Here is a 13,678-nt window from a genome sequence, read left to right on the forward strand (position 1 = left end):
TTCCTAAAGGGCACTGTTTAGATTTGGTGCGCTCTATTGCATTTGTGTACAAAAAGATCAATTCAAAAACAAAATTTGCAAATGAGAGTCCATCTGAGGAGGATATTCTAAAAAAAAATGTAAGATTGTCATTTGTTTCTTTCTTAAATGTAACAGCACTATTCGCATTTCCGCACATCGGGAAGAAAAGATAGCATTATATTAGATCCGCCATTATGAAGGTCAGCAAACTCAAATCAATGTGATATCTAATGGACAGACCAATCCACCAACATTGATTCCAAGTGCCCCAGCAAACTTGCAATGACAGCTTCACCAATGTAGAGCCCTCCGCCAAATCTATCAGCAGCTAACATCCCTCCAAATCCAATATTCGCACATACTTTGTCGAACCTAGCATACTACCCATACCTCTCGCCAATGCCATCAGCCGGTAGCACTCCAGCTTCGATAACTTCGAATGGGGCGATCCCGGACCAGCGCCAACACCTGTCAATCAAGGATCATCTAGTCAATCCACGATACCAAACAGTGCAAGCTCTCCAATGCCATCATCACCTGCGATTGGAGTGGGCGCGGAAACTTCACCATCAGCAGCTGCTTCATCAAATGTACCCTCGGGCACTGCCACTGCCATTACCGCTGTTGGAACACTTAAAGCACAACCTGCGACAGTTGCGGAGGCGGGCGCTGCCCGGCTAGAAGGTTTCCTAATATTGTGGTCGAGGAGCAAGAAAACCGTGACTGGTTGGACATTTTCTTTACCTTGTGTCGGGTGTGAATCCTGATGACCGTGGTACAGCGCGGACTCGATTATATACAGTTTTTGATTTCTGTTCACTGTATATAATCGAGTCAAATTTTTTTTTATTTGTTTTTTTTACATGTATTTTTCGATTTTTGAAAATAAAAGAGGAATTTGATTTTTGATTCATCCCCTTTAAGTCAGAAAACACCTTTCTCACACGAAAAAAAATAATTTTTCCAGATTGTCTTAGGAGGTGATAGACGATTATATTTGATGAAAAAAATACTCCTACGCATATTTTCGAATTTCAACAATGACAGAGTTATAGAACAGAGAAGAGATAGTTTTTTTTTTTGTTTCGGACTCTGTTGCTTCAAACTGGCTCTACATTAAAAAGTACGCTAAGGAAGACAATTTTGATGATTTCATTTGCAAGATGAGAAAAATTAGTACAGGATTACTCAATTAGTGGATGTTAATAACATTTTGGAAGTGAAAAATTCAAAGTTAATAATTTTTAATGTGTTATTATTAATTTTATCCTAAAATTTTAAATTGAACTACATTGTTTTGCAACAATTAAATTGAAGTTCTTTAACCGCTCTACAATTCGTTCTTTGACGCCCAACTTCTATCTTTCATTATTTGGCTGCAATATCGATCTAAACAATTCCTGGTGAAAATTCAAGCAATATCTTAAAAAATCCCGATTTTTACCCCACTGCACATGTAATAGCCACTTAAACTTCACCTTAACGCTGAAAGGCTCTCCTTTCCTTCTTGAAATAAGCTAGAAAATTTTTGTTTTTCCAAGCTGTATATAATCGAGTCCAAAATTGTATATAATCGAATCACATATAATCGAGTCCGACCTGTATATCTATACTCGTCTCCGGCAAGATGCTTAACGGTAGTTTTCGTAGGAGTGTTGCTCTATCTATATCAACTCGGCTGTTTCCGCAACAATAACACCGATCGGTTGGAAAAAGCTCGCAGAATTGTCGTTCAGCAGATCAACAATGCTTACGGAGTGAGACCAAATATCATTCCTCGGGCACGAATGGTTCCTCCCAGGCCGGTTGCTGCGGATGTGGCAGTTAATTATCTTTAAGCGGCACAAAACCCGGTTCCAGCACCTCCAGCTGAGTAACCTCCTGTGGCCGCTTACCTCTTTAAAAATCAATGAGAAAAATTATAAATTGAAATCTATATAATTTTACAAGGTTTTACCTTTAATTCGAATGTAGACGAATGCACAATAAATAATTTGCTGCAGAAACTATAACTTTTAAAACCATTTGCCGTTTTGACATGGGACTACGTATAACCGGAATATATGGAGGGTAAAATGAAAACCTAAACACAGAACATGCAGGAAAAATGAAAGATTTCGAATGCTTATAGCTCGAACATTTCTTACTGGATAGGAGAGATGTTTGCATCACTTGATAGGGAATATTTCTACGCATCTATCGCAACTAACAAAATGTTGTTTTTCATTAGATAAACAATTGAATAACTGTAAAATATTAGGCGTTATCTAAACGCCCTAACTGCATCGTTCTGATTGGCCCGATTTACGGTTTCCCTAACACAGCCATCAAAACCAAGCAGCCTTGGGGAAATCGGCATTGCAAATACATGAAAGTAGGGGGACTTTTGTTCTCATCGAAAAATGTTCCCTAACACAGACTTTAAAACCAAGCATGAAGTGTAGATATTGAAATGAATTGGTCCCAAGATGGATCCTTGAGGAACACCTGCATTCACAATGAATTTCTCTGATGAAATATTGTTTATAGAAACATTGAACGCTCTATCAGAAAGATAATTTTTTATAATTTTTATCAAGTATGTAGGAAAACCAAAGTTCTGAAGCTTGTAAATGAGACCATTATGCCAAACATTATCAAATGCTTTTTCAACATCAAGAAGTGCCATGGCAGATGATTTTGAAACTGACTTGTTTCGTCTGATTATATTGTATACTCTACGAAGCTGGTGAATTGTAGAGTGACCTTTTCGGAATCCAAACTGCTCATCCAAAAATATATTGTGCTCATCTGCAAAAGCAAGAATGCGCGTTAATATAATTTTTTCGAATACTTTCGAAAATGCTGGGAGAAGGCTAATTGGTCGATAGCTCTTTGAAGAAGAAGGATCTTTTCCGGGTTTTAGTATCGGGATCACTTTTGCCAACTTCCAACTCGAGGGGAAGTAGCCAAGTGATAGACATCTGTTGAAGACAGAAGTCATAATTTCATATAAGTTGTTACTAAGATGTTTCAACTCAATGTTAAATATACTGTCGAAGCCGGGGGCCTTCATATTCTTCAACGAGCGTATAACCGAGATAACCTCTGCAGTCGAGATGATTTCACTCTCTTGAGGTACAGAATGGATATTGTCAATAGCCCTTACAGTATCATTCGCCGAAGCTTCAAATGGACTTGTAATGTTCTGGCCAAGATTGTGTGAACTAGCGAAATGGTTGCCAATTGCATTAGCCTTTTCGGCAGGTGTTATCAATCGTTCTGAATTGTCAGGTTGAAGAAGAGGAGGAATAGGATTAGACTTGGTCTTGAGAATTTTAGCGAGCCTCCAAAAAGGCTTGGAGTTATTCGGAAGTTTACTAATATCTTTTGCGAATTTTTTGTTACGGAGATCAATCATTCTGGCCTGGATAACCTTGGTTAACTGATTATACTGTCGTTTCCTCTCTCGAATACCAGTACGTTGGTACTGCCTTCGATAGAGGTTCCGAAGCCTAATCAAATGTTTAGTAATGGAATCAATTTGAACAGAGTCACTCACCTGAATCGTTTCTGGGATGTGGTTTTGGCGAGCCTGAATAACTGCAGTTTGAATAGAGCTGACTGTTGCTTCGATATCTTCGGGAGATTCAAGAGGCTGATTGAGATCAATGTTGTTGTCAATAAGCTGCTGGAATTCCACCCAATTCGCACGATGATGGTCCCGTCTACATTGTGGCCTCCTGACTACGACATTCACTCCCAATTCAACCATCACTGGGAAGTGATCCGGACTCAACTCGTTAAGGGCAATAGGATCACCGATGTGGCGATCCATGTTGGTAATGAAGAAATCAATTATGGAATGTACTCCAGAACGAGAAATGCGAGTGGGGGTCGCTGGACTAAGAATCCTGTAGCGCCCACACTGTAGATCATCATTTAGAGTCACTCCATTTTGATTCCTCCTTTGGTTTCCCCAGGACTGATGTCGAGCATTAATGTCCCCGCCGATGACGTATTTCGACTGCCTTCGTGTTAGCTTGATGATATCGTTTTTAAGAAGCAACGCTGAGCCATCTCTGATTGACGTCTGTTTGGGATAGTAGACCGCAATCACGATAATAGACCCAATCGATGTTGTGATTTCCGCCCCAATAGCTTCGATGATGTTGAGTTTCAGACACGGCAAAAGTCGATATCTGATGTTATTTCTGATGGCTAAGGCAACACCTCCTCCACCAGAACCAGCACGATCCATTCTCAATAGACGATAATTCGGGACTCGAATATTAATATTCGGTTTAAGATGCGTCTCAGTAACGATAGCTACGTCGATGCTGTTTGTCACCAGGAAGTCAGTGAACTCGATAAGCTTACTCTTAAGAGAGCAGGCATTCCAATTAATTAGCCTTAGAGATGACCGATCCATGGTTATAATAAAAATGTAGCATAACTTGTACTTGTTCCTGTTGGTTGCGACAACTTCTAGTCTGTCGATCTAGCTCAAGAACAGGGTTGCAAGTTCTTGCATGCTATAAAGCTCCTCAGTAGAAGAGGAATGAGGTGAAGGTTTTGGTGTAGGTGATAAACCAATAGCTGCAACCTTACTATAGCTCGGTTGCTCCTTTTTTGGCTTTTCGCTAGAAGAGGCCGTTTGGGGGCGACCTGTAGGAAGTGGAAGAGGAGGAAGAACAGGAATCGTGCGAGAAACCATTGGAGGGAACTCTTTGTCAGTAAATTCTGGAACCTTCTTCCTATTCTGTGTTTTATCAGTAGCTTGCTTCCAGATACGTTTAAAATCCGCACGTTTTGTGCAGCTACGGCTGGTGGCTTGGTGACTTTCGCCACAGTTAACGCATTTGCGAGGTTCTTTTTCTGGAAGGCTGCAAGTGCTTGTTAGGTGGTCAGCAGCACACTTGCCACAACGAGTTTTCATGTGACAGTTTCTTGTTCCGTGTCCGAAACCAAGGCAATTTGAACATTGCGTTACATCCCGATGTTGAGGTTTGTATCGGTCCCATTGTACCGAGATGTTGAAGATCTCACTGATTTCTCTTATGCGAGTTATGTTGGTTGATCCTTTCTTGAAGTGGATCAGGTACAAAACATTGGAATACCCATTGTCTGGCGTTTTATGCCTAGTCATCCGATATACAGCTAACGGCTGAATATTGTATGATTGTTCCAGATCTTTTTTAATATCCTCCAACTCAATAGCAGGAAGACCTCGCAACACTACCTTAAATGGTTTTTCAGACGGCGTATCGTGAGTGTAAAACTCATGATTTTTTGATTTCAGGTATGATCCAATTATTTTATATTGCTCCAGGTTGGGACAAGTGATTTTAATACCGATGCTGCATATTTTAAAAACTGGCTGCAATTTCAGCGCCAGCAGTTCAGACCTCAAAGTTCCTATATCTCTCGATGTTGTAAAATAAGGTGGTACTTTCATCTTTTTCTCTACATTTACTTTCTCGGTAGTTGGTTCCTCCTCGGTATGGCCATCCAATAAAGCATAGCGGTTTCTTTCTAATATTGGCTCCTTGCCGGTGTCCGATCGATGTCGTTTGTTGGTGCCATGTGGTATGCCTGGGTCGGTTGACCGGGTTTTCCCCATTGTTGTAGTCCTCAAGGGCAGACAGGTAGTTGATGAATCGCAGGTAGACAATCTGAAAAGAGAAATAAATAGCTTTTTAAAAATCAGGTAATGAATGGAGCTCCAAACACGTCCGTCTCTGTCGACGGTCGGAGTGGAATGATAAAAGTTTGCCTCAGCGAGATCCACTGTTTATACTCTAGGCAAGTGTTCCCCTTCAATCTTCTTCTTTTCCTCTGTTCGCGGAGACTTTAAATCCTACGATTTCCCCTTCAATGCTCGTTATTGACAGCTCTGTTCTGGAAAGCACGCAAATGGACAGAACAAATGTAAGGAAAAATGAAAACGCTTAAAGTTTTCATGAATTTTAACCATTTACAAACCAGGAGATTCCAATGTATAGCATATTAAACAAATCTTAGGGAATTTCCGATTCGTTTAGTATGTAAATCGCCAAAATCTGTTCGCGGCAAAAATAGTTATTAACATTAACTTTATTTCATAAAAACGTGACCTGTTTTCTGATTTGGCACCCTTAATGAAAGACGTAGTTCTACGTCAAAACGGCATGTAACGCTTTAGATAATTAATTTTTAAATGCTGATAAAAAATATCAGCCAAATCGGTCGAGTAGATCCTGATATATTGATACCACCAATTGAAAAACATGGTTTTGAGAAAAACGCGTTTGAAAATTCGTACAGCAATACTCTGTAACTCCTTCTATTCTCCTTCCTCCTTCTATAAGACCAGGTGATGAACTTGCAGCTTTATGTCATTGTAAACAAACAATGCTTCAATTTATATTCTACTGTGTAGATATTGGTGACTAGTGATCCCCGATACAGAAATCAATTATTAATCGAACGAATACGGTGCAACTATCGCAATAAACGAAGCCTGAGACGAGACATGACAATAGGGGGCCGATTCCGGACCACCACTTCTGTCAAACTCGGACCACTTGCAACTCGCCTTCTGATTGGCTAATGAGTAAAATAATTAACAAAGATAAATATGTTGCCAAATATATTCAAAATTGAATAACTGTTGCATTCACATTTCAATTTAGCGATAATTTCTATAATGGATTTTTTTTGTATATTTTCGTTTCTATTACGTCCGGTGTTCCCGAAGAGAAGGAAACATTGCATCGGAATTTCCACCCTACATCTTTTCGGGATTATTTTGCCATCTAGCATAGCATAATAGCAGCGACCTAACAGAGAAGAGCATTCAATTATTTTCCAACCGTAAAGCAGTTAGCAATATAATTATAATCTAATAACAAATAACAACCAACGCAGCAGAAAAGTATTTAAAATCATATTGGAACTTGAATAAACCATACATACCTACAGAAAAAAAACCTGAATAAACGCTATGTTATTATTTGGGAATGTATGATTTTATCAATATTTCAGTACTGTTAGTATTTGAACGATATCAAAGTTAAATTATAAGGCCTTATTTCCGTATACACTCCACGGTAAAAACGAATTGAAGTTTATCCGCGATGACAGAGATACGGTATCGATATCTGGAAACGAAATAAGCTTTTAACAAGTCTTACTACTCGGCCCGAAGGCGCTTTTAAATTGTTAAAACCTGAATGAAAATTTTTACTTGGCGTTATTTATTTACTTGAAGAACGTCTTTCTTACCCTAACTTGACCTGTTTTCTATACACTTTGCGATATTCTCACTAAAACTACTCATTATAATATAAAATTATCTTCAGATACAATTTTTGTACGAGATTATTTTACCAAATGAAGAAAGCAAAGTTTTCCATTCACAATCAACACTAATATGATACGGAGAAGTTAATTTTCATTCATAATTTCTATTTGAAGAGTGTTCATTCTACCTGAAAACCCATCATTTTCTCTAACTCGTAAAACGAAATTTCATGGCGTGTCGTCCATTCCGTTTTCATCTTGAAGTGTAAACGGTAAGGCCCGTAATCTCTTGATAAATAAAATGAACTTTGAATTTAATTCATATATGTCAACATATCATACACCTACTATCAAATCTACGTTTTCTAGTTTTCTTTATCTCTTCACATTTTATTTTTTGGATACCAAAATAACAGGAAAATACTTATTGTTTAAAATATGTGATATTCGGTCGGAAGATTAATACAAAAAAAATTATGCAACTCAGAAAATACATGATACGAAGAACACATGTTTTTCATGGGAAAATAATCTTCCGAAATTTTATAACATTTGGCAACCTTCACATCTCGCTTCCCTGTTATCTAGCACTTGGTCGAAGAAAATGCAGAAAGAAGAGTAAGAAGCCAGTTGTCACGTCTTGTCTTAGGTGATTACATCGTGTTGGCTCAACCGATCCCGCTTCCGTTGCTACCTTCAAAATTTTTGTGTGCAGTCAGCCGATTGCAAAATTCCAGCCGTAAATTGCACTCAACCGAGGGCTGTGTGTTTTTGAAGTTATCCTTTGGCTTGTGTAGAGAAAAAAGACTATACCTAAAAGTGTGTTTTTGTTTCCCGAGAATTCGCGTGAAGAAAAAATTGTGTCCGATCGGAAGTTCCCGTGTGTCCTTAGATTGACGACGCAGTTTGTGTGAGCATAACTCTGCAACGTGTCCGAAAAAGTTGTAGAAGTAAAACAAAACGTGTATGATTCTGTACGAAACCGACGGTGTGTAAACTAAATGTATGAGTACAAACAAACTGAAGTGTTTTGTCCAATCAATTTGCATTGTAATAGGTTATTGATAACAACTGTGATTAAATTATCTTAACTTTTTTTAATTAAATGAAGTAATTTTCCGGCTATGAATTTCATTAAATACTTTTTTACCCTCATGTATATTTTCAGGTGATTGCATCCAGAAATCTTTAGACGATATCGCACAAAATTCAGCCATTCGAAATGACGTTCCTTCACAACAAACAGGCTCAAAACAAAAGAATTCTGATACTGGAAATACGTTGTCTAGCAATGAAAGCATGTCTGTTGTCGATGAATTGAAAGGTATGTACAATAGAACAATCAATTTTTTTATTCTTCTAATTTGTTGATTCGTATGTTGTAATTTAAAAACCAAAGATTGTTTAAAGCACTGGTTGGAAAACTTATGAAGCGATCGCCGTTGACGTATTCTATGACCAAAACCGCGTTCTCTCTCGACCTCTCCGTCATTGGTTCCGATCTAAAATTGATTGGATAACAACTCGACAAATATTTGGAGTTTTGAAATATTTTGAGCGTATCAGTGGTGCAATGAGTTTGTTCTCTATGATCGGAAAAATTACCGACTGGACCATTTTTGGATCCAAATGCTATTGGATTACATCACGGGAACACCAAGCCAAACTGATGCTATTGGATTACATCACGGGAACACCAAGCCAAACTGATGCTATTGGATTACATCACGGGAACACCAAGCCGAATGCGTAAATGGGTGCGAATATTACTTCGCTCGCACGCATTCATACGCAAACAATTTTTCATGACTGTTCCATGCGAAAGCAGAACAGAAACCGATGCGAGTGAAAGTACTCACGCCTTGCGTATGTCTGCTTTTCGCGTTGACGGTGGAATGGTGTCATCTGGATACGACATTAGTTTGTATGAGACCAGCTATTCTCTATCAGTCGCCCTTAAAGCAGTTTTAAATTGCTAAAATTTGTATGAAATTTTTTTCTTGGTGTTATTTACCTATTAGACGTACGTCGTTATGACCCTAATTTAAACGATTTTCAGATTTTTCAGATATTCTCACCAGAACATAACATTATAATATAAAATTATCTAGAGACACAATTTTTGCATGATATTTTTTCACTACTTGCAAGCAAAAGTGATTTTCATTTACATAGAGTACTAATTTGGTTTGGGAAAATTAATTCTCATTCATAATTTTGATTTTAAAAGTGTGTTCATTTCTACTGCAACCCCATATTGTCATGCCTACTCCTCCATTCCGTAATACGAAGCTCAATGCCCAAACACTCATGCAAGCGAGCAAAACAAATCACGGTTTCTTCATGTGCCTATATTTTGTGACCGTGTTCGGGAACACATTGCGATCACCAATCATCATCAATGAGCAAGATTGTTATGATTTCAATAGCTTGCTTTCAAAGCAATTTTTAAGCTTTTGAACCGATAAGTGACAATCATATAATTCGTTGACATTTTATCTCTTGGATGAAGTGATTATTATACCACTCCATCCAGCCGGTAAAGAGGTATTAACGTTCAAAACCTTGCAGTCCAGCGTCACTCTCTCGTTTTAGAAACTTTGAACTAACACCCCGGTACAGAAATGAAAGACGTAGTCAAAACCAACATCTTCTATACAATTTTCGACTCTTTTGAGTTGTGTTGGAAAAGTTCTAGAAAGGATAGTAAATCGACGCCTAAAGACCTTTTTAGAGTCTAATAAGCTGCTCGATCCAAGACAGTTCGCTTTTCGTGCGGGAAAATGCACAGAAGATCACCTCGAAGATCTACAGGCTATTGTACATGACGTTATTGAGAAAGATCACCACGCAGATGTGGCATCACTTTATCTAAGTAAAGCATTTGATCAGCATGGAGATATCCAGTATTGAAGAGTCTCTTCGACTGGGTGATCCGTGGAAGACTAGGTTTCTATGTGAAAAGTTTCCTAGAAAATAGAACTCAGAGCCATAGTCAACAACACAAAATCTTCATTGAAAATCCAAGAAAGGGGAATTCCCCAAGGCTCGGTTGTATCGCCAACCCTCTTCATAATTATTATGCAGTCCCTTTTTGCAAAAAATCCGGAAAATGTAAAAATTCTTGTCTATGCGACATTGTGCTAGTACTAGCGACATTGTGCTAGTTTCAGTTAGCGTCACTGCATCAGCAACAAGAAAAACAGGAAGTGGGTTATATCTATGGTATAACCGCAAGGGTGACGTAGGACTATCGTTGATTTAGAGATCATTTGTTTGAATTTGAATCTGAATTGATTCTGAATGAATGAATATTTGGGGGACTTCGAAAACGAGAGTGTTACGTTGGATGCACAAGGTTTTATGCATCCAATATTGGATACGGAAATATTCTACTGATAGGGAAGAATAATCTTCAGAAGCTATTCTGTTAATTGCGATTGATTGAAAAATCACAAAACCAAATGTATTTGGTCACAGTGTTACATGGATAGAAAACACTTGAATGTAATTTTAAATTCCCAGAGGAACTGGCAGATTATTTTCAGTAACGATTAGATATTACCACATTTTCCTCGATACTGGAAGCCCACCAGTGGTTTATGCTAACTCGATAACCATCTGTTAATAGCACTTGATTGAAACATATTTGGTCACAGTGTTACATAGATAGAAAACATTCAAATAAATTCTTTCACATGAATGTATTTTTAAATTCCCAGAGGAACTGGCAGATTATTTTCCGGATCTTTCTCGATGCTGAATGGCATCCAAACGGTAAGAATTCCGTGCGTGTATATGTGTGTGTAGCGGCTGCTTCGATGGTCACCTTCTCTTCTCCTGAAGGATCGGCTTCTCTGTGCTCCCTCACAGGTTCAAACAAACTGCCTGCGTTTCAGGGCAGATCTCGATCCTTCGCCGTCCAGCACCCTCAGCAACGATGTTGTCTTGTCGATGTCCTCACGAAAAATGAATGCGTCTCACCACCAGAATATCGCTTAAGTATGCTTTTTGTGCGTGATTGAATCGAGAGAAGGCATGGTTTACGATGGCAATTTGGAAGGCAAACTAGAGGGGAATGAACTCTCTGAGCTCGGAACTTTCGGCGACTGAGCAATAATCGATTGCGGGCGCATACAATATTGGATACGGAAATATTCTACTGATGGGGAAGAATAATCTTCAGAAGCTATTCTGTTAATTGCGATTGATTGAAAAATCACAAAACCAAATGTATTTGGTCACAGTGTTACATGGATAGAAAACATTCAAATAAACTCTTTCACATGAATGTATTTTTAAATTCCCAGAGGAATTGGCAGATTATTTTCAGTAACGATTAGATATTTCCACATTTTCCTCGATACTGGAAGCCCACCAGTGGTTAATGCTAACTCGATAACCATCTGTTAATAGCACTTGATTGAAACATATTTGGTCACAGTGTTACATGGATAGAAAACATTCAAATAAACTCTTTCACATGAATGTATTTTTAAATTCCCAGAGGAACTGGCAGATTATTTTCCGGATCTTTCTCGATGCTGAATGGCATCCAAACGGAAAGAATTCCGTGCGTGTATGTGTGTGTGTTTGTAGCGGCTGCTTCGAGATCTTCCCGGGGAACAGTTTGTGGCATCACTCTCCTCCTGATGGATTCCCTTCTGGCCTAAGGTGCACAAACAGGCTCTTAGAGACACCGTTCATTCGCGCTTTCATGATAAACGAAGAGCTTCACCACAACAGCGACAACATGCTCCAATCGCTGTTCAATTAGAACTAAGTGGATTTCCGAGCGGCGCTCGCTTATATACCGATTGGTGATTTCAATAGCCTGTTTTGAAAGCAATTTTAAGACTATTGAAACAAGTTTTTGGATCAGAAAGTAACAAGTATAGAACGCGTAGACATTTTATCTATCGAATGAAGTGTTTATCATACCATTTCGTTCAGTTGTTTAGGAGCTATTAACGCTCAAAATCTCGGTCTCCGGCGTAACGCTTTCGTTTTCGAAACTTTGATTTTACACCCCGGTATAGAAATGTAAGACGTAGTCCTACGTCAAAAGACTTCAGAAAGCGATTGATTCTGTTCAAAACGGGGCTGGTTTCGATATATCCCCGAAAAATCAAAACTTCTGCATATATGTAATCCCAAAGCTCACTTCAAAGTTTCCAACCCTAAAATTTTCGAAATCCAAATTCCCTCAGTCAAAACTCTCAAAATACTTGGAGTAACTTTTGATAAGAGACTGATTTTTAAACCACATGCTCAGATGGTCAAAAAAGATGCCCGCAATAGATTGAATCTATTGAAGGCGATTTCTGGCAATCTAGCTTTGGGACATAGGAAATCTCTTTTACGGATAATAAATGCTTGGTTAATACCAAAAATTCTCTATGGAGTAAGCATCTTCAGCCGAGGTGGTGAAAAACCACTAAAAACGATCGAACCGGTATATAACAAGGCAATAAAGATAGCCATTGGTGCCTTCGTTACAAGTCCTACCCTCGCTGTTATGGCAGAGAGTGGGCAACTACCATTTGATCGACTCGTTACGAAGATTGTAACAAATAGAGCTATTCGTTACCTTTCAATTCCTGACCGTGACCATGATGTTACATTAATATCTCGGGCAAAGGACCAATTCAAAGAACACACGAATTAGAATCTTCCCGATATATGTGTACATTTGACGGTCATGGAAAGGAATTGGAATGTAAAACCGCCGAATGTTAACCTTGATTTACTCAAGGAAGTTCGTGCAGAAGATCTCCCATCAAAAGTGAAGGCCTGTTTCAATCACCTCGTAGTAACAAAATTCCAGTTTGAACATCAAGTACACTAAGCACTGATGGTGTCGGTTGCGGTATTTTTGAAAACCGATATACTGGTAGTTTCTCGCTTCCTCCACAATGCACTATTTTTAGCGCAGAAGCATTTTCGCTTCTAATCGCTACCCAAGAGTGCACACATGATTCTCTTCCTATTGTTCTGTTTTATGATCCCGCGAGCTGTCTCCGGGCTCTTCGAAAAGGTAAAAACCTTCACCCATGGATCATTGCAATAGAAGAAGCTGCCTCAGATAAAAATATTACCTTCTGTTGGATTCCCGGTGATACCGGAATTCCTGGAAATATTGTCGCCGACAAATTAGCCGGTAGGGGCAGAATTCAAGAACCCCCTAATGTACCCATTCCTCGCTCCGATGCGAAACTTTGGGTAAAACAGCAGATCCACCAAAGTTGGAACATAGCCTGGAGAAACAACAGACCAACTTTTCTTCAAAAAATTAAAAATACCACTCTTCCATGGCATGACAGAAACAACAGTAAGGAAAGACGGCTTCTCACCCGTCTTCGAATCGGCCATACAAAGGTCACTCATACATATC

At 38.9% G+C, this 13,678-nt stretch overlaps 1 protein-coding gene across 1 annotated transcript in view; it reads left to right on the forward strand.

Moving 5' to 3' along the window:
- Positions 1-13,678, forward strand: part of LOC129781701 (uncharacterized) — a gene marked incomplete at its 3' end in the record, with an annotated part of 132,174 nt that overhangs the window by 77,766 nt on the left and 40,730 nt on the right. Inside the window, exon 7 of the mRNA XM_055789272.1 lies at positions 8,453-8,608. Coding sequence (XP_055645247.1) covers positions 8,453-8,608 — 156 coding nt within the window. The remainder of the gene's footprint in view (positions 1-8,452; positions 8,609-13,678) is intronic.

The sequence above is a fragment of the Toxorhynchites rutilus genome, unplaced genomic scaffold (assembly GCF_029784135.1).
Source record: "Toxorhynchites rutilus septentrionalis strain SRP unplaced genomic scaffold, ASM2978413v1 HiC_scaffold_17, whole genome shotgun sequence".
Taxonomy (NCBI): domain Eukaryota; kingdom Metazoa; phylum Arthropoda; class Insecta; order Diptera; family Culicidae; genus Toxorhynchites; species Toxorhynchites rutilus.